The following is a 20,108-nucleotide window of genomic DNA, read 5'->3' as shown; positions in this document are numbered from 1 at the left end:
AGAGCATTGTCACTGTCATTGACGATACCTGTGCTATGGAAGTCTCTGTTATGTGACTGCATGTTTAGGCCCATTTAAGCCTAAATCAATGCCTAAGTTTCTGTACATGTGTTCTGGTACATAAATGATCAAGCAACATCACAGCGGGTGCCTCGTTTTGGACTGTAGGTGGGGATGACATGAGCTTATAGCACCAGCAGCCCACCATGCTGTCATGTAGATACAGTGTGATGCCGCTCCAGTAGTTTTTTTCCCACCAGCCTCCACACTGCCCACTCACTGTGTACCCACCTCCCATATGTGCATTACAGCTCCCATGAGTAGGAGCTACAAGCACATATGGATTTCTGCTGTTCAAGTGTTTGCATATGGCTTGGCACAGTGAGCCAGGAGAATGGTAGCCTTCTCCACTCCTGTTTTGATGCTCAGTGACCCTGTTAGCAGTCTTTTGAAATTGTGTTTATAAATACTTTGCTACACACAGAACACGCTATAAAATAATAAAAGTACAGGCTAAGCGTAAATTGTTATGCACCCTCACCCAGCCATAGTTGATTAGTCCGTGAATGGTTTTATTCTGCTTCAGATTGTAGCAGAATTGCATCATATCTTTCTCATTTGTTGCAGGATGAAGATGATGAAAATCCTGCTAGTCTCAAACACTGAACATAATGATGCTGCATCAGCAGGTTTTCACTTTACTATAACTATACTGAACTGTGAAGAAACATAAAATTCTCAATTTGTACATTGCTGTTAAAAAAATATGCATAGAATTTATATGCACTCTATACTCCCCTGTACTCCCTTTTAGAGCTCCCCTTTAATGTACTGAATGAGGTTCATCCAACTGAGACTATACTGTAAATGCAAAGCTCTGTGCGAGTTTCACTGTCGAGTAAATCCACATGACCTAAACAAAGCAGAAGTTATCTGGCTGTCCCTACATAACTTTTACACAAAGTTACGTCTTCATCTAGTATTCCTCAAGTTTTCCTGCAGTGCATCCTTGAGTCTCAGCTCGGCACAACTTTGTGATCAAAGCGTCGGACCGAAGCAAAGACCCCGTCTGCCTCCTCGCTTGATCAGGCGCTTGGCATTGAGGTTCTGGGGGGGGGGAGTCACACACTGAGGCTTGTCGATCTATCTGCATCTGAGCACAAAGACAGCTCCGTCTTGGGGTTGGAGGTCTCTGTATCTTACTCGGTTTCACCCACGCATGACGCACTTGAGTCTAGATTCACTTATCCTCATCTCCCTGTTCCCCTTCTACACCCGTCTACCTCTATTTGATTCTCCCTGCTTGGGTGAATTTGGGAGAAGCTCCTGTTCTCGCTGAGACCCCCACCGGCTGAGACAAAAGCAAAGAGACAATCCTCTCTGTACCGTAGACACACAAACACAACACAAGAAAACACCCCATCTGAGGAAAGGCACACAGAAACACACACACCAACAAAATCAAACAAGTAAGAGCCTAAATACACGCAGGGTGGCTTCAAACACAGAGAAAAGGATTTGGTGGGCGTCTCAAAGATTTATATTCCTTCCAGAGCTTTGGTAGGCAACGCTTCCCGTAAAAGCTCTCTGACAGCAGGTTACAATGCAAATGAGCCGACTGTTTGGACGGTGTCTTTTGAAGTAAACAAACTCACATTGGCAGACAGCTGAGACGTCAGGGTCGCCACCTTCTCCTGAGAGGCGTCCAGCTCCCGACGCAGCTTTCTGATTTGCTGGTTTGGGAAGAAACAGAGGTAAATGAAGAGTTAACGCTCCTGGAGGAACACTTAAGGAAAGTAACTAAGACAGTAATGCTAAGAGGCGTTGAACTTGCAACTCTCATGTTGTACTGTAGATAACTTTGATGCAAAAACTCTGCGGTTACATAGTACAACTGTGTAAAAAGACACTGGGGTGAGGTGTGAACACAAAGTGTGGGGGATTACCGTGGAATTTTGGACTGTTTGGCCCTTGATTGAAAAGAGAAGAGTAAACATTAACACCATGTTGCATGCCTCCATCAAACAGCATACTGATTTGGCTGGAGGGAAAAGGGGTTATCACAAGCCACAGCACTGGTTCTGTCAAGGTTAGACTTGAGCAGGGAAGCTAGAGGTACAGTAAGTCTCCCTGTCCTGGGTAAAACAGTATCTGCAAATACCTGATTAACTTTCTAAAACAAGCTGAGTGCCAGAGGTGTCAGTTTATCAAAGTGGACAACACACTGCAAGAAAGTATGGACAGTCGCGAGAAAAATGATTCACCTCACACAGAAGATTTCCATGCTTGGTTTCAAATTTCTGTCACCATCGGAACTTTTCTACTTGTGTCTGTTTTTGAAGATAATGCATATGACAGAGGACATATTACCCTCCTCTTTCCAACACATTTCATTGACAGTTTTGACATTTTAGGAGATTAAGATTTTGAGAATTCCAGTTGAGTCCTGTTAATAATTTATTTTCATTGTTCTTCCTCATCCTCCATGCCAACACTGCTGAGCCAAATTGCTGTTGTGCCAACATAACAACACATATCTCAAGTGAATAATGACAAATTCGAGTCATGTGTAGGTCACCTGTCTCAGGATCTGAAAGTAGGAAACATAACATATGAGTGAGATTTGAAGGAGAAAGAACCAGAACTGGCTCAACTGTGGTACTCCACCGTGACTTTAGTGCTTGACTGTCAGTTTGCACTGTGTGAGCTGTCTCAAAGTGCTAAACTCCACCCATCTGGCATGGTTACCACAAACCCCACAGTATATCTATTTGACATTACTGTCTGATCCAAGCTTGAGCTCACAGCACTGATAAACAAGGACAGGGAAAACGAAACAGAAATCAAAAAATCAAAGCAGAAATCAGGAAAATCAAAGAAGAATCAGTGATAAACTGAACAGGATTGTTGAATGAACGAAGCCAAACAAAAAAAGAGCCAAAGGGCAGGGCATGCATTACATATGTAGGCTACTGTTAAGTTTTCGAAATGAGCATATTCTATATGCTATGAAGCACAGTAAGGCTTTGTGGTTATCAAGATGAAATCAATGCAAATGTTTACTACTAACAAAAAGCAATGCAACATGGAGTTAAACCGCTTTATTGAACAACTTGAAATCATTTCATCCACCATCACTTTTGTTGTATTTATGTTCTTTTTTGTTCAAACCGATCCTCCATAACGGGCCACATTTATCTGAATAAATATCACTGTTTGTACTTTGAATGTAGGTGCAGTGCAACAGAAAGACACACAAACATAAAGTCTGACAGACACCGAAACACAGCCAGGAGTCACCAAACGGGCAGCAAAGCATGCGCGTGACATGGAAGTTGTCACGTCAATTTTTTTAGAAATAAAATCAGCTGATTGAAAATAAATCTTGAAAAACTCCTTGAGGTAAGATGTACGAGTAAGTCACTTAACCCCCACCAACATCAGCAGAGCTGATCAGTGGCCAACAGTGCAGCACTGCAGCTCCACTGAGCAGCTTTAAGATGCAAATTGTACGAATGTGCAGTGGGAATTTGGAGAAGAGAAGCAGACATGCAGACAGATGGAAAATCACCCATCCTTACCTCTGAGTGTGCCTTCTCCTCTGTCTGCAAGGAAGAAGCATGAAGAAAAAAGATATTGGCTTTGTGTGTTTTATTCACACTGCATCTTTTCAAAATGAAATGAAGGAAAGTGATAAAATGGCCAATGCAAAGACGATGAGAATTAAACCAAATTTGGATCAAATGAGATTGAAGTGACAGACAATATCACTGGTTTTGAGGCGCATAAAATTATATAGAAAATAAAATAAGAAATTGTTTTGATAACCACAAAACACATTAATTCGACCTGAGGGAAAACTTTGTAAACAAAACTATCTCCATCATTCATCCAGCCCTTTACTCTGCAACTTAGTGAGCGCAATTGGAAACAGGCGGCGGTGGGTGGTAATCGATCTTTCTCTCTAAAACTAATCTGCTGCCTCACTGAACGTGAAGACTGGAGCGCTGCCTGTGCTATTAGAAACCAAACACTTGTCCAGAGTCTTATCTGCCAAAGTTATGTTAGAAGCATACAGCGATGGAAAGTAATTTTTTTTAGCTCAACAGAGACAGAAGGGATGGGACAAAAAATATTGGATGAGAGTGCTTGTGACATTTAAAGCCTCTCTGCATGGAAGAGCTGACGGCTTTCAAAAATCTGGTTATTCCAGTGTTAAAATTGGTCCCTCTTTTGCATGCAGCCCTTAGCCATTAGCACTGAACCTCACGTTGAAAAGCAAATTCTCACTGCCTCAAAAGTTCCTCTTAGCCTACCGTTGCGTGTAAGTTTTAAAACAATGAATTGAGACAGTTAAGATATTGAGGGTGCTGTTTGGTAAAATTAAACAAAATAAAGTTAAACTTTAAAGGTGATTAAATGTTTTGGTTTTTTTGGCCACTTGGAGACAGCAAGACAAGATGTAAACACAACATTAACGCATTCTCTTCTTATAGAGTCGTTAGGGTTAGGGACACACGGCATCATTTGGAGTTGCGCTTTGGGGCACCTTGTGAATAAAAGTCAAATATTAACTTTAGCTCTGTTTTGGTCTCGAATTAACTCTTTAGTGAACTATCTGGCCTTTAGCTGTTAAAATCAGAGCTTTTCCACTGAAAACAGATGCCTGCTGTGTCTGGAAACACCACCGATGATATGTGAGAGACTCAACCACTGGGATGAATGGAACTGCCAAGTTACTTTAAATGCATTTGTCACTACAAGCAACTCCTTTCATATTACATACAGTCAACTGACACATTCAGAATGTAAAATTAACGATTTTAACTTCAATGACGAATTTACACAATCATTTACTTGTTTTACATATACAGCACCGGACAGTAACACTAATTCTACTGTCCGTTAGGAAGGAAAGCTGGCTACTTACCGCAGAGTAAAGTGAAGACGTGCTTGAGACCAGAGACAACGAAGAGCCATGGACTATAAGCAGACAGGGAGAGTAATGAGGAACAAGAAAGGTTTAGAAAAATATTTGAATGTTAAAAGTGCATCAGTTAGATGACTATGTGACATACTGTCTTCCATCTTTTCAATTGTATCGGCTTATAGGCATCAATAACAACTTTACAATGCACATTTGCTTAACACATGGTTCGCAAAGCATTTATTGTTTGTTAACAGTGAAACTATCAACCAAAGTTTAATTAATTTGAAATTGACAGTTTGAGTTGTTATTGAGTGTTATAAAAATTCATCTTAATTGCTTTCTTATTTATTCTTGTTTACCCAGATGAGTGATTAGCACTTTGTAGCTATGGTAACTCATTCAGATGATGGGAGTTGTGAACAGTTATAAGGAGGCAGTGAAAAATCATGATTTGCCTGTTAAAAAGCTGACCTCTACATGGAAGCAATCACAGAGCCTCTTACATCAGCCACAAAAAGATCCGAACAGAGCGAGCCATCAGCCAAGTCACTCACAGTATGAACACACAGCGCGAGCCCATTAAATCTGGTATTAAAATGACTGATGGGGCTTTGCTTTGGTGAATGTGGCCCTAAAATTATTATTAACAGCTCCGTAGTACTGAGGTCATTTTTGGAACACAGTGCACCCAGTGTGTTTAAGAGTGTGTCCTAGAGTGTGTCCTACCTTCGTCAGTGCTGTCCCTGAAGGAGCCAGAGCGGCTGATGGCCCTTGGTCGATCCTCCAGGGAGGTTGCGCTGCCACCCAGTGGGTGACCCTCTCCATACAGGTCAAAGGAGTCCTGGGCGGGGATACTGTTGGAACGGCTCATGCTGCTGCTGCCTGGTGGCAGGTTATACTGGCTGATGTTGGTGGGGCTCACTGCACAGAGGAACAGAGCATCAAAATCAGTTATAATTTACATTTTGCATTACATGCAAATGTTGAACTTAAAGATATGTTTAATTACAACATAAGTGTTTCATTTGTTTCCAAGTGAGTTTATCTACTGTTGTATTTCACATACAGTATTGTCACACATTTTAGGAACATACAAAACATTTTAATTAAGAAATTTGAAAACATGGTTCAAACTATTTAAAGTCATTAAAAGTCAGAAATGTAAATGTATTATATATACTCTATATTTATCCAGAAGATATAAATAATTATAATGTATATTTTCTTCCACTAGCAACATCTGGCAGGCCAACTCTGACCATATGGCTGGCTGATTGTGGCACACAGGGCCCACTTCGACCAACCCTACTTTACACTTACACAGGTTGGAGTAGTGGTATTTTCCAGTGGTGGTGCAGGAAGCTCCAGGAGGAGACAGCGGGGACTGGCTACCAGTGTCTTGAAGCCCCCCTGTTGAATGGGATCTCAACCACTCCTTGCCTTCCTCGTGAGATGTCTGCCGGGAGGACGGAGGGTACCTGAAACCCACACAGACACAGTAAACTTTAGGAGGAAAAGAGACACATTTGGAGGTCCCAGTAGTAATGCTCTGTGGTGATGAATTAAGTGCCGAGCTACATAACAGAGCATGTGAGCGAATGGTAAAAAACGTGCAGCCATAGCAGATGCTCCCATGCATGCATCTATACACATACAGCCATGTATACACGCACTGCCTCGGCTCAAGGCTGCCAAACACACTGACACTGTCGTTCATCTCCTCTCTCCCCAGCTCTAAAGTGGCTCAGCAACACAAGGCCCCCTTATCGCAGGCATGACAATCGGCCATATTTAATCCTCTGAGGATGATAATTGAGTTTGCACTCATCCCTTTTCAGCGCTGTCTTCCTTCCAACGCCCCCATTACTACGCTTGTCACATCTGACCCTGCTCCAGTCCCAAATGCATATGCTTCATATTCTCCCCAGCAGGGATTGGGTGTCTAAGAGTGTGTTGAATGGTGTGACACAGCTGCATTCGTTGCTCTTTGGAGTCGAAATGGAACTGACTGAAAAATCCAAGGGTCAGTTTTTGACACTGTCTACTTAGTGCTTACAAATTGTCTTTAAGCAGGACCAGCATGTGTCTTTATCCGACTAAAGGGGGCTGTTAGTCTTGTAAGAAATCTAAAGATCATGCCTGGTTTCAGATGTAAACAGTCAGCCATAAAAAATTGTCAGAAAAAAACTGTTCAGAGGAACAAGACACTGCAGTCTGCACTGAACATCACACCCAGCTGGCATATAAGTATGGTATAAGATCAGATGCTTTTAGGCCCCAAAAAAGCACCGTATGTGGCTGAAATGAAAGAATGGTTTGAAACCAGCATGCCCCATCCGACCCCTCTGCAGCACTACTGCATAATTGGCTGGAGAAGTTGTTCCCTGCAGAGGTTGTGCCACTGTGATGAATGGGTTATGGTATTTCTGTCTCAGCCCCTTTAGTCCCAGCTAAAGTCAAAGTATCCATTCTACTTCTCCCCCTCGGCAAACAGAAGAAACGCTATCAGGAGGTTTAGTCCATTTTTGGGAGCTGAGGAAGAACTGCTCTGTCATGGTAGCTGTGTTTACCGCATTTCTAACAGTGCTCGAGATGAGAATCTGACGAAGGTGCACAAAGTAGCAGACATACACACAAACAGATCAACACATGCATTTCTCATCATTTCAGCAGTCATACCGCATTAGACTTTTTCCTCACTTAAAGAATTATAATCTAGATTTATAGATCTAGGTGGGTTTGGAAAGTCAAAAACTACTAGTGAGTAGGCTACATGAGGTGACCACAACTTGTGTGGCACATATGACAGAACAGATGAAACTGTTTTTTATTTCTTCACTGCGTAATGTATTTCATCCTGAACAAAAATCTTAATCCATAGCTGGTCTGATATATGCAGGCAATTTGATCACGCAGTGTAAATGCTGCTGAGATGATGGAAACATTTGCTAATCTAGATCAGTGGTTCCCAACCTTTTTTTGTTAAATGTATATCCACAACCCTGTCAGTAGTTTTTCTTTTGTAGTCATTGCCTTTTTTTTTAAACCCCACAGGAGCAAGAGAGCTAACTGATTTAAATGTTTATTCACTACTTGAAGCTAACCAATTTGTTTACCCAATATTTAAAGCTACTTTAAATACGTATCCATCATTTTTTCCTACATAGCGTAAATCAATGTAGCCTATCCATTAGCCTTCTTTTGGCTAATGTTTTAACCATTTATCCATTGCTAACTAGTTTAAAGATACATCCATCAATTCCAGATAACTTTTAGAGCTGCTTATTCTTTACGCCTAATGCTAGCTATCTATTTCAACCATTTATCTATCAGTTTTGAAAATATGAGGATAGTAAGTCTGAGGGGGTTTTATTTACATTTCAATGTCAATTTTTTTCAAATTGGTTAAGCTTCTCAATCTTTCTGCATAGCCTCATTCAACCTCTTGGTATACATGTACCGCCGGTTGGGAATCACTGCTATAGATATTCATCAACATTCAAAGTACACTTAATATCAGAATGATTATTTTCGTGTATGAGCTACATGAGTGAATAAAATAAGATCAGTTGAGAATGATATCTGGCTGCAGATGTGTTGTACCTCAGTCCCTTTTTGGGAAGCGTATTTCTGTCAAGAGGCATGCTGTTAAAAACACAAAGGATGAGTGATTTAGATGAACACCAGAAAACACTTGTTTTTACAATACATGAGAAAAAGACTTTTGTCACATTTTACAAACGTTTGACACACACAAACACACACACACACACACATATGTAAAGACACACACAATGGAGAAAACAAGACATTACCAATGCATCACAACATAACAGACAACAAATATAAAACACAGGCAATTTTTAAATCAATTGTTTCATTTTTGAGACATAGAGCTAAACTAGTAAGGGAAAGTAAACGTGTGCCCCCTTTATTTTCATGTCCTGAGATGTATTGCATGCAGAGTGTGGGGACAAAACGATGGAAACATCCTGATAAAGTCGTCACATGGAAGTGAGCATCTGAAATGATCTGAAATTTATTGTGGTACTTTTCTGGCATGACTTTGGGCCAACATTTAATGTTTGTTCGACTGTGTTACATTCTATTAATGATGATCCCAGAAATACTTGCTATATGCTTTGACATAATATTGGGAAACTACCAGAAGGACTGCTTCATGTATGTCCTTACCAAACTGAACTACAGTATCTACTGATTTTAGATATTTCTTTTTTTCGGACCACACCAGAAAATAAACTTAAATTCAACAAAACTATGTTCTGGATCGATGGATATTTCCTATTATCAATCTTCTTATTTTTCATTATCAATAAGGCTTCCTTTGCATTGTGTTATATATTTGAGGGTAGGGAGATACACTTTTTGTCTCTGTTGTCAAATGAAACAATGAATACGATTCAGCCCAATCGTATTCCCTGTTACTCACCCCTCAGACAGGGTGGACTTGACACTGCCGGTTCGTGTGACCTTGGGCCCGTGGTGGCCCAGCGGCAGATCAATGGACTCAGAGCTGGTGTGCAGACTGGTCATGCTTTGGCAGCTCAGTGTGTCCTTGCTGCCAGCTGAAGAGCTACAGGCAGGCCAGGGCCGAGCGTTGGAGGGCAGGGAGAGGCCAGAGGCCGGACTGGAGGCCGGGGAGTCAGTGCACAGGTCTGGGGTTTTACCGTACAGTGGGCTGCTGCCACCACTCAGGCCGCCGGCGCTGCCCAGGCTCCCCGTGCCAGAGGAGGGCGAGTCCAGACTGGCCTGCCTCGCCAGCGTGCCGTGGGGGCTGCCCAGTAATGACGGGCACTTGCCAGAGTCGGGCGTGCCCGGAGAGCTGGCCTTGCTGCTGGCTTTGGTGCCAAACAATCTGGGGGTAGAGAGGTGGGTGCAGTCATTTAGAAATGCTCAAAGGGCTAGTGGTGAGCATCTGCAAGATCCATACTGGAAAATGAAAGATTTTGGTATACTCTGGGGTTGAGAAAGTGGATTACATTGAGGTTATCCAACATATGAAAGTGTATTACTGCATTGGTCACACGCATCAAGAAACTCAAGGATCAGTGAGGTAGAGTGAAAACCAGTTAGTAAAACATCCCCACATCTTTACTGTAACACCAACTGTAAACTACAGATAAAAGACTGAGCGCACATTTATTCCTCGCAGCGAACTGCACCTCATTTCAGCAGTGAACTCTCAGTAATTTACATCGACACATCTGCTTCCACAGCTTTGCCCGGTTCAACCCTGTGACTTTAAATAACCTAATCTGTTCTCAACTCTCAACTCTGTCTGCCTCCCACATATGCTCTGATAGTCTGCTACTCATACTGCGCCTGTCCCAGTCTGTCATCGCAACCACATGAAGCATATAGGTGATGCTGTCTTGAGGAAAAAAAAAAAAAAAAGAAAGAAAAGCTTGAAGACATGCAGATGAAACGGGTTGACTTGACGGATCGGATGGGACGGATGTTTGGACACGCCTGCCGTGCGCGTGCTTCTAATGAGTCAGGGATTGGCGTGCCAAGAAACTCCTGTCTCCTGTCTGTTCTGATCAAGACTGCTAAGCTGGATTTGCCTGACCTGCATGGAATGCCATCAGACCTTCATCTCTGGGATAAAGATATGTTTCATCTGGAGTAGCTATCACACACCCACAAGGGAACAATCTACGTAATGGCACCCCTTGGCTGTGCAGCCGAGTAAACTCACTCAATCCATTTTTCTATGAAGGCGCTGAAATATGATTTATTAAGTGTCTTATATTCATTTTGTGCACCCAAACATATCTAAAATTGATAGATGACAGTATTTTTTCGCCATGGTGTAACTCTACCACTATGGATGACATCTTCTATAAATGCCCCTATCTGTTACAGGAGTCTGGGGAACAGCCTGCATCAGGGAAACGTCACTGGGCAGCACAAACATCAGTTCATCATGATGAGTGAAAACACTGTTTAATTCTGAAATAGATGTGTCGATGACTTTGTCTGAATCTTAATAAAATAAGACATAAAACACCTAAAGGCATGCTTACTGCAGTGTAAGAAACATCCTGTATTGTTGATAATCGAGGGACTGAAGGAGTATGTGATGAAATGTTTGATTCACATAGAAACACACATGGTGAGGGACAAAGACAGAACACAAGCTGTAGGCATGTTTTTGTGTGTCTGACCTGCGGAACGTCGGGGAGGCAATGTCAGGGTACTTGGAGCCTGGCTGCCTGAGGCCTGACTGGCCTGTGGAGCTGGACGTGGGGCTGGACTTGGGGGAGGTGGATAGTCCTGCTGTTGAGTCCTGGTCTGACACCGCCACTTTCTCCTTGTCTGTCTGGTTAATGGTGATTGGACTGGAGCGGTCCGAGCCCATTTTCCCGTCCCTGCGTTTGGCGCCCGCAGGTGTCGCTGCCCCTCCGGCTGACTTGCCGCTGACGTTTGAGTCGATGCTGCTGGAGCTAGAGCGATGCCCGCTGCGCCCTGCTGCCACCCCACTGGAGGATTTGGCCGGTCTGGGTAGAGAGCGGTACTGCAGGGTCACTTTAGAGCCACTGCAGCTAAGTAGAATGCCATCATCCTGAGGCTGTGAGCCGTCCAGGCTGGTCTTACGCACACCACCGATGCCGGTGCCTTTGCCAAGGGCAGCAGAGGATTTGGGCGCCTTGCCCAGGGTGGCTGAGCCACTGGTGAGCGTCGCACCACTGGAGGTGATTAGGGCACCAGTGGGACCCGGGATCTTCTTGTATCCAAAAGAACCGGTGGTAGGTGGGCGTGCAATGCCAGAGGGAGGTTTCTTACCTTCGTCTCCACTACTCTTCCCTGCATCTGAGGGTGAGCGCTGGATGCCAGCTGAACTCTTGGAAGGCGCCTTGCCCTTCTCAGAGGCCTTAGCATCATCAGTTTTGCCTGTCAATTTGCATAAACACTTATTAGCACAAATACAAAAACATTAGCCTCAGCAGAATCTTGGCTCAGTGCTAGTTTTTATCACCTGTGGTGCCACAGGGTAGGAAATTAGTGTACATTTTGGCCAACAGCCAGCTGCATCGAAAACCAATACTTATCTACAACACAGCTGCTAACCTTGCTGAGTGAAGTGAAAATTTAAGAGCAATTTTGAAGTTGCCAAGTGCAGGTATCAGGGAGGAAAATCATTAAATCATCAGTTTTCAGGTAAATCTGCTGCAACTCATAACTCATAACTCCAACTTACAAAACATTGTTCTTCTAAAATCAATACACTGCGAGTAAAAAAAGTGAAGTGCATCATATACATTTTCACTAAAGACATTTTGACATGCTGTATGGGTTTTACATCCTGAAGTACAAGTTGATCTTTTTTAAAGAGTAGTTTCAAGTAGATGGTTGTACATTAGGACATGAAACAAATTCTTGCTTCACATTGTTGATTAATAAGGAGACTGGACCTTGTTTCGTCACCAGTCGGTTTTCACACACTTGTTTCAGAAAAAAAACAACATAGCCAGAGAAAATGATCTCATCAATGTCCCCCATGGTGTGCTATTTAATTCTACCACTATACAATGAAAAACTCTTCTGCTTTTGGTACATTGTGGCTATGGATTTGCTTCACATGCAAAACTTTATGTTGAAAGTGCTTTGTTAAGGAGAGACTTCAGATATAAGGTCCCAAGTGTAATGAAGCACATGGATTTACACAATCTTTATTAAAGGACTAATGCCTCAATGCCATGTGTGTCTGTATCAGGGTCAAGATGCTTTTTTTGCACATTTGTGAACTTTTCCACCCTTTATCCTACATAAAATACAAAATTCAACCGATGCATCTTGTATTGGGGCGACCCCAACAAACCCATCCTTGCACTAAGTGTACTACTGCACTTCATTTCTAACATAAAAATATATGTTGCAGGTCCTACCTGGTGTTTTGAGGGCAGCAGAGGTACCTTTGGACCTGGGTGGCGTGATGCCCACCTGGGCTGTCATGCCCCTTCTCCAAGAGCCTGTCTGGGACATTTGGGCAAGCGCGGCAGCTTTCTGACCGGCCTCCTCGTACTGGCCCTGGGCTTGAGAGGAAGAGGAGGATGAGGAAGGCTTCCAGCGGGAGGAGCCGCTGCCGGGGTCCATGCTTGCGTCCAGCTCCTCCTCAACCTTCTTCAGGTCCTCGGCTCCGGCCCAGCTGCTGCTCACCTCCTGCTCGGCATGCTTGGACCTGCTTCCTCTCTGGGACTGGAAGGTGTCAAACAAAGCAAGTGAAGTTATTGAAAGACAGTCAGGTCATGTGAATGTTGGAGTGATCTTGAAAGCACCAGTGGGAGATATTAGAAAAGGTACCTGCTCATCGCTACAGGACTATTTATGAAATGTTTTTGGGTTACGTATTTTCTTGACATACTGAAATAATAGTTTATAATAATAGTCTCAATAAATCGTTGGTATGACCCTATAAGAAAGACTATTTTAACAGACACAGCAACCACAAAGAGATATAAGTCCGTGAACAAATAGAGCAGCAGGGTGTGTGTATGTTTGTGAAGCTGAAGCTATCTTTGGAATCACCCATGTCCAGATCTTCTCTTTTGGGACGCATACAAACACACCCACACAAACACACACACGCACACAAGCAGCAGTGATAACTACCCTACCTTAACAGATGGCCAGTCTCCCTAGCAACACCAGAGTCTCTTAAGAGCGCAGTCTGTTGAGTATTTGATGAGGGGCCAAAGATACTTGGCAGAAGACAGCAAAAAGCCGGTGAGCAGAGCTGAGCGGTGGCCTTCAGTCTGCAGTTAATTCCCTCAGCTGTGATGTCAGAGCTCACACCCAGACTGGCACTGATTTCATGCTAAACCAACAAGCTTCTAGCTCCTTTGAAGAATAAATTCAGTCAGATGTGGAAATTCAGTTTGTTTAGCTGTTAGTGGTCAGCATCTGTAACTGCTTAGTATACCTTCCCTTTCGTGTTTGTGTTAAAGCAGTACTCAACCTACAAAAACTCGGCCTACTGTATGTACATCAACCATTATGCTAAACAACGACTCTTTCAATCAACCCTTCCAGCCAATAAGCCCACTTCTTGTTTCTAAAGCAGTCTCTTAAAAAAAAACAAAACAAAACAAAAAGGCAAACTAAGATTAGCCTGTTGACATCATCATTCAACTTTGTAAAGCCCCCTTTTGGGCAACAAATGACAACAAATGACTGGGAAAAATGACTGGGAAAGTCATGGAATGCTCCAAAAACACCTGGTTGGAACATTTTGCAGGTGTTACTATAATGATTGGGTATGAAGTGATCTTTGACAGGCTCAGTTGTTCACAAGCAAGGATGAGACAAGGTTCACTACCTAGTGATAAAAAAGATTTGTGTGAACAATATCACTACATGGACTGTTTTCACTTATCTTTTATATAGCACTCCAGCTTTTCTGGATTAGGGGCTGTTTTTGGTCATAAACCAAAATACAACAGAAGTTGAAATTTTTGACCTGATGATGGCGACATAGTAGATATTTTGATCTGCACCACAGTGGTGGACTGACCAACAGACCATCCAGTACTGCCATTCATGAAGCTACGATGCTAGCTTGGCAAAAGGTCCTCATTGACCCTTAATGACATCAGACCCCAGGTGACGAGGAATGCTACTAGCGGTTAATGCTTACCTGTGCACCCTTGCTTTTGCGTGATGAGCTGACAGCGGTGTAGGCGGGTGTGTTCAGATCATCGGTACTGATGTTGTCCAATGTGTCGCTCAGGCCGCTGCTCACTGAGCTGCTGTCGTCCCAACTACAGGAGGAGAGGAACAGAGGAGAAGGAAGAATAGAGGTCAGTGAAGTCCTGCTTCTGTTTCTGATTTAAACTTTCTAGCAGTAGATATAGCAGTGGTAGTAATGACAGGAGCAATACAGCAGTATTAGCATTCTTCTGACCTTACACAGCAGTTCTTTGTGCTTGACTAACAAGCAAACTACCTGCACTCCACCAGCTTCTCACTCTAATTAAAACTTCAGTCGACATGTCACTAAAGGATTGCAGAAAAAAGAGCTGGAATGAAGAACACGTATAATTTTCAGTCTCCTATCAGTTGCTCAGCTAGCAGACCTGCAGATCATTTGTAATTGCCAAATTTGTCTCTTCAAACAGCTGTGCTCCTTTTTAGTGCCCCATTGACTTGTGGGTATTTGAGTTCTTTTTTCCCTTTTTTTTGGAGGAAAAAAAAAAGGCACTGGCTCATTAATCGTTAAGCTCCTCATTAACTCCGAGTGTGTGGAGGAATAAAGGGAATCTTCATTAGCATGTCAGTATTTAGCTGTTATGGAAGGCTGACAGACACCGAGAGCCCCCCCGAATGAGGAGCGTATGGATCCAACAGCCATCATCTCCACACACACGCGCTCTTTAATTACACCCAAATTAATCGCTCTGAAAATTCCAGCAACATGTTTCTCTAACCTGGAAACCCATTTTCAGCTATCACACACAATAAATCACCTTCAATAATAATCTATCAGCGCTCATTCTCTGCCATTGTCCTCTCCTCTCTCACCCACATGACATGACAGTGAGCCAGCACCGCTGCTGTGATCGCTCACACGCACACGTACAGTGGAGACACACACAGAGTCCTCACTAATTGGTTTCCATGCCAACATGTCAAGTCGTATCTGTATGTGTGGTCGCTTTCATGTACCGTGGGTGCGTCTACGTGTGTGTCAGACTCCACCCTTAATTTGCATGACAAATCTGACCAAACATCCTTAAGGGTTTAATTTAAGTGATGCAGGAATAATGAAAACACACGCTGTGATCGGAAACATGGTAATGGAGAACAAAGAGTTTTCCTACAAACAGCCGACAACTGCCTTCAACGGTGGATCCTACAGGACTTTGATGTGAATTTTCAGTCTGATGGATCCCTAACACGCCCTGCATTTGAAATGATTTTTTGACATACAAAATCTGAAACAACATCCAGAAGCTAATTACAATTTTTTTTTTTTTCTTTTTCCAGCGAGTCAATTCAGGCTCGCCATCTATAATTCATGGCAGGCAAGGATGAAACCCGAAGGCAGGTTGGAAATGAGAGAATAATGAGTCATTTTCTAAAAGGCTCACAAAGGAGGACGGGAGGGAAGTGTGGGCGAGCGGGAGATGTGCGGACGTGTACAGGAGCCGTCCGCCGAAAGATAATGGCGCTATTGATTTTCTGAAGTTTGTTGAGAGAAAAATCAATAACCATAAGAGTTGTTATGCTTAAAACAGGCATGCCATTCATTTGCTGTATTGGATCCTTTTATTAAAGGGAGTGTTAATAGTGGTAAAAGTGTAACACAAACCTCTTAATGTGAAACAGCATGGCTATCATAAATGTGGACCATCCTGTCTTTGCAGAGATGTAAAGGTCAGTGGCTAGAGTCTGAATGCAGAAGTTAATATTCACCTGACACCTGTAAAGGGTTTGTAATGAATGTGGTGCAGAGTAGACACCCTGAAATCCAGTTGTCCACCGGTGCAGAGCACAATTGATTCGCTCTTATGACTGATTTAGAATGAGCAGCATTTATCTTAACTGCCAAAATCTGACTCAAACTGCAGGCTTTGTTTTCGGATGGACTACTTTAGCTATTTGTGATATGTTCAAATCAGCCTCAGTCACGTCGCTGGACAAAAGAAGAGAAAAGAAAAAAAAGAAAACAAGCAAAAGAAAACAGGCCTTTCTGTTATTGAACATCGTACCTAATCCTTGCTTAATCTTTCATTTGAAGATTTCATTTTCCTTCATTTCAAGCCCATTATTGGAAAAGTGCCTCAGAGATGGATGCTTGAGGCACAGACTAGCTTGTAACAGAAAAAATAAATGGCATCTTTGCTGTCAGTCCAAGCGCTGACGTTCATGTATCTACAGCTCTGCGGCAGTCCTTTAATAAAAAAGAGGCTGCTGCGACTCGAGCTTTGATATCAAACAGAAGTTGAACTGGGTGTTTTAGTGGGTGTGTTTCTGCTCACACAAGGCTTTTACAAACAAAGCCTGTGGAAATCGAAGGCTTTGAATCATGCCTGGCTTGTTTCCCTTTAATCATTTCCTCTCATCTGCACTTAAGCCTGTCTTTGCTGATACCGTGGATCTGTTTTGAGTTGAGGAGCTGGGGGGGCGGGGGGGGGGATCTTCTGACAGCACGACAGTTTGAGGAATATATCTGAGTGTCGAGGCTAAATGTGCGGTCAGTAAAGTTTCAGTGATGACAGGGGCTGCCGGGTCACCTTGACAATCTGATTTAAAGTTAGCCCTCTGCTCAGCCATACTTTCCTCAGAAGTGACAGGGGAGTCGCAGCGCACTCTGCAGCTTCCGCTGAGACCAGCCTTCAGTGCGTGACAGACAACAGGGGCAGATGGAGCCAAATGTAATGCTCTCAACAAAATGAATCAGTCCAGAGTGACTTAGCTGCAGATGAAAACACAGATTCTGCCTGCAGATATACAGAAAACCCTGTCTTTAAGAATAACTCTATTCGTATGGTGTAAAAATATTGTTTCTGAGAGTGCGGAAGAGATGAAAAAGAGTGAGATGCAGAGAGGAAATTTAGGAGAGCTCAAACGCAGATGGTCTTTTACGAGTGCTGATTGCTCCTCAAGCCTAATTGCACATCTCAAATATTATTCAGGCTTCTTTTAAAGTGAGATAAGGATCACTTTTTCCACATCACCAGTAATTTCCTCCAAACTGAGACAAATTGAACTTGATAAAAATGAAGCGCTGCTCATTTACTTGGGTAGGCTAGTACAAAAAGGAGAGTGGTGAAACAGCAATGAGAGGATGGTTAGTCGTGGTGATACGAGCGAGTAGAGGCAGATGGCTGTGAGGAAGCTCATTGACTTCCAGTCCTTATCTAAACCTGAAAACAATCTTGCGCAGTTTCCCCTGGCAGCAAAACATCGCTCTTTCCTCCGAGGGTGGTCTCTCTAGTGCAGTGCTGGAAATCTCCCTTCTGGAGAATTAGTCTGAACTGTGGGTAACATGATTAAAACTATTCTAGGGTAATTCTTGCTTCATTAACATAATGAGTCACCATGAATAGCTCGTGGAGTCATAATCACACAGTGAAGATGCCCTTTAGCTTTTGCATTCTCTTCTGTAAATGTTAGTCTTTCAGCAAAATCCCTTTAATAAAATTGGTTAGTACAATGGAAGACAGTGAAAGACAAAACTAGCTTGCTCAATTGAAATACAAACAATGGATAGATTATCATGCGAGCACTCAGTGGAGGTATGAACTTTTTTTTCCTGAAACTCTGATAATGATGTAGAAATAGCTACAGAGACGGGTATTGAAGTATTTGAGAAGTATTTGAGTTCTGGTGTAGTAAAAAATAATATATGTTGACATACTGTTGTCCTTGGTGTTTACACAGTCCACCAAAGTTTATTACACACTGGCAATGAAATATGAAATCAAAATCCATTTCTGATATGAAATTATGGTCAGCTATTTTCTGCACTTACCATTTGTTTGTTTTTACACGTTGTAATTATCTTTCAAAGTAGTAGTTTTTATTGTCAGTCACGGGGTCCGCCATACCCGTTACACGCTGGCTTTAATTTGCTTTGCCATCACATGCACGAGAGATTCACAGGAAACTAAACAGCATTGCAATCCAGAGATCCAGAAGTCTATAAAACAAGACAGTCATTTTGGGCAATTATTAAGACTGGATCAGTTTTGATTATTACTGATTTACTGTGACTTACTGTTGTGTGGAAAACTCTTCCGCCTATGTGCATCATTAAAAAGTACTGTGGCTGCTCACTGGGTGACTGTAAAAAAAGCTGATTATTGATTGACTTCGCAATGAGCGTTTGCTGCCCCGAGAAACTGGGAGCTGAAGTGGTAAACCAAACGTACCGCCACACACAAGCAACAGCAAGTATCAGCAAATAAACCAGGACTGAAACTGTAATGCTTATGACTAGAAGATATACTATAATTATATTCTAAAGACCCAGACAAACAAAAACTAACACCCAAATAAGATCTCAAATCACAGACGACAGTGCTTGGGAAACAATCTGAAAAAGCAACTTCAAACTTCACACTTCAGGATTCAGAAAATCATTTCTGAAAGCCAGATACCCCCCGGACAAGGTGAGGTAATAGCAGAGTCATCGATATTGATCAACTTCCCTTCAGATAAAGCAGGAAAAACCTTTCTCACTGCACCATCAGTGCTCCAGTGGAGCTGCTCAGTGAACAGCAATAGACGACTGTGTTTTGTCTGGATGAATGGGACGCTGGGGAAAAGAGCATCCCTGCTCCGTGGATTTTCCTTGGATAAAAACAAAAAGAAAACAAAGAATGCAGCGCTCCCCCTCCTGAGAAGCCCCCCCGACTGTAACGGGCTGAATATTTTATCGGGCCGGCTCTCTGGATCGGCTCCGACTGCACTGACGGGGCAGAACTAACCGAGCTCCTCCCCTCAGACCAGCACACGTTCACGTCACCACTTCTCCTTAAAAATGGCACAGCCGAACTCAATAACCCTACAGCGAGGGAGGGTGAGCTGGACTTTTGTGTCATAACATCTTAAATTAACAATGAGCAACAATGTACAGAGCAGAACGCCTGCAAGGAGACTGCTGTGGAGGATATTGGCTTCCCTCCCATATTTCATAAGCGCAGAAATGGGCAGATGGAGTGAAACAAGTCATCGTCTCCCCCTTCAGAATCCTTTAGAAAACACACTGTATTTCCCTCGTGATGGTTCTGTTCAGTGGACAAACACAACAGTGATGCTTTAGACTCTAACGCCCTACATACTGCAACCTTCTATCAGCCAGTGTGTAGCAGGGGCGGTATGGAACTGTATAATAACTAGTGCTATAAAAAGGTATGACCTGTTTTTTCGAAATCTTGGACCCGTTGGGAAAATCTAAGCAGGCAAAATCTATATGAATGACTCTCCTCCTCCTAGTCGGATGCTGCTGAGGTGCCTTTAGCAAGGCACGTAACCCCAGCAAAGTTGAGGAGAGCTTATGAATCAAAGGTGGGACAAAGACGGTGACAATGTGAATCGACATCTAACCTTCCAAATGTTTTGATTTCTTTGCAGATACTATTTCAAGTCCTTGATTTTTAATTTTTTTTTTTTGCCTCCTGAGTTGCCGAATTTAGCTGCTCCCATGCTA

General features: G+C 42.9%; 1 protein-coding gene across 12 annotated transcripts in view; it reads right to left on the bottom strand.

Annotated features, from left to right (window-relative positions):
- nav3 (neuron navigator 3) overlaps positions 1-20,108 on the bottom strand; it is a 332,201-nt gene that overhangs the window by 26,304 nt on the left and 285,789 nt on the right. For 8 of the 12 annotated variants that reach the window (XM_037121190.1, XM_037121191.1, XM_037121185.1 and 5 more), the window contains 11 exons: positions 14,589-14,712; positions 12,841-13,150; positions 11,119-11,845; positions 9,381-9,806; positions 8,534-8,575; positions 6,251-6,408; positions 5,657-5,851; positions 4,931-4,983; positions 3,582-3,605; positions 1,947-1,970; positions 1,656-1,733 (listed from right to left, as the gene is read on the bottom strand). In XM_037121190.1, the coding sequence (XP_036977085.1) occupies positions 1,656-1,733; positions 1,947-1,970; positions 3,582-3,605; positions 4,931-4,983; positions 5,657-5,851; positions 6,251-6,408; positions 8,534-8,575; positions 9,381-9,806; positions 11,119-11,845; positions 12,841-13,150; positions 14,589-14,712 (2,161 nt within the window). The remainder of the gene's footprint in view (positions 1-1,655; positions 1,734-1,946; positions 1,971-3,581; positions 3,606-4,930; positions 4,984-5,656; positions 5,852-6,250; positions 6,409-8,533; positions 8,576-9,380; positions 9,807-11,118; positions 11,846-12,840; positions 13,151-14,588; positions 14,713-20,108) is intronic. The other 4 variants (XM_037121187.1, XM_037121188.1, XM_037121193.1 and 1 more) reach the window with 3 other exon arrangements.

Source organism: Acanthopagrus latus, chromosome 14, assembly GCF_904848185.1.
Source record: "Acanthopagrus latus isolate v.2019 chromosome 14, fAcaLat1.1, whole genome shotgun sequence".
Lineage (NCBI taxonomy): Eukaryota > Metazoa > Chordata > Actinopteri > Spariformes > Sparidae > Acanthopagrus > Acanthopagrus latus.
This window is presented reverse-complemented; position numbering and strand designations above follow the sequence as displayed.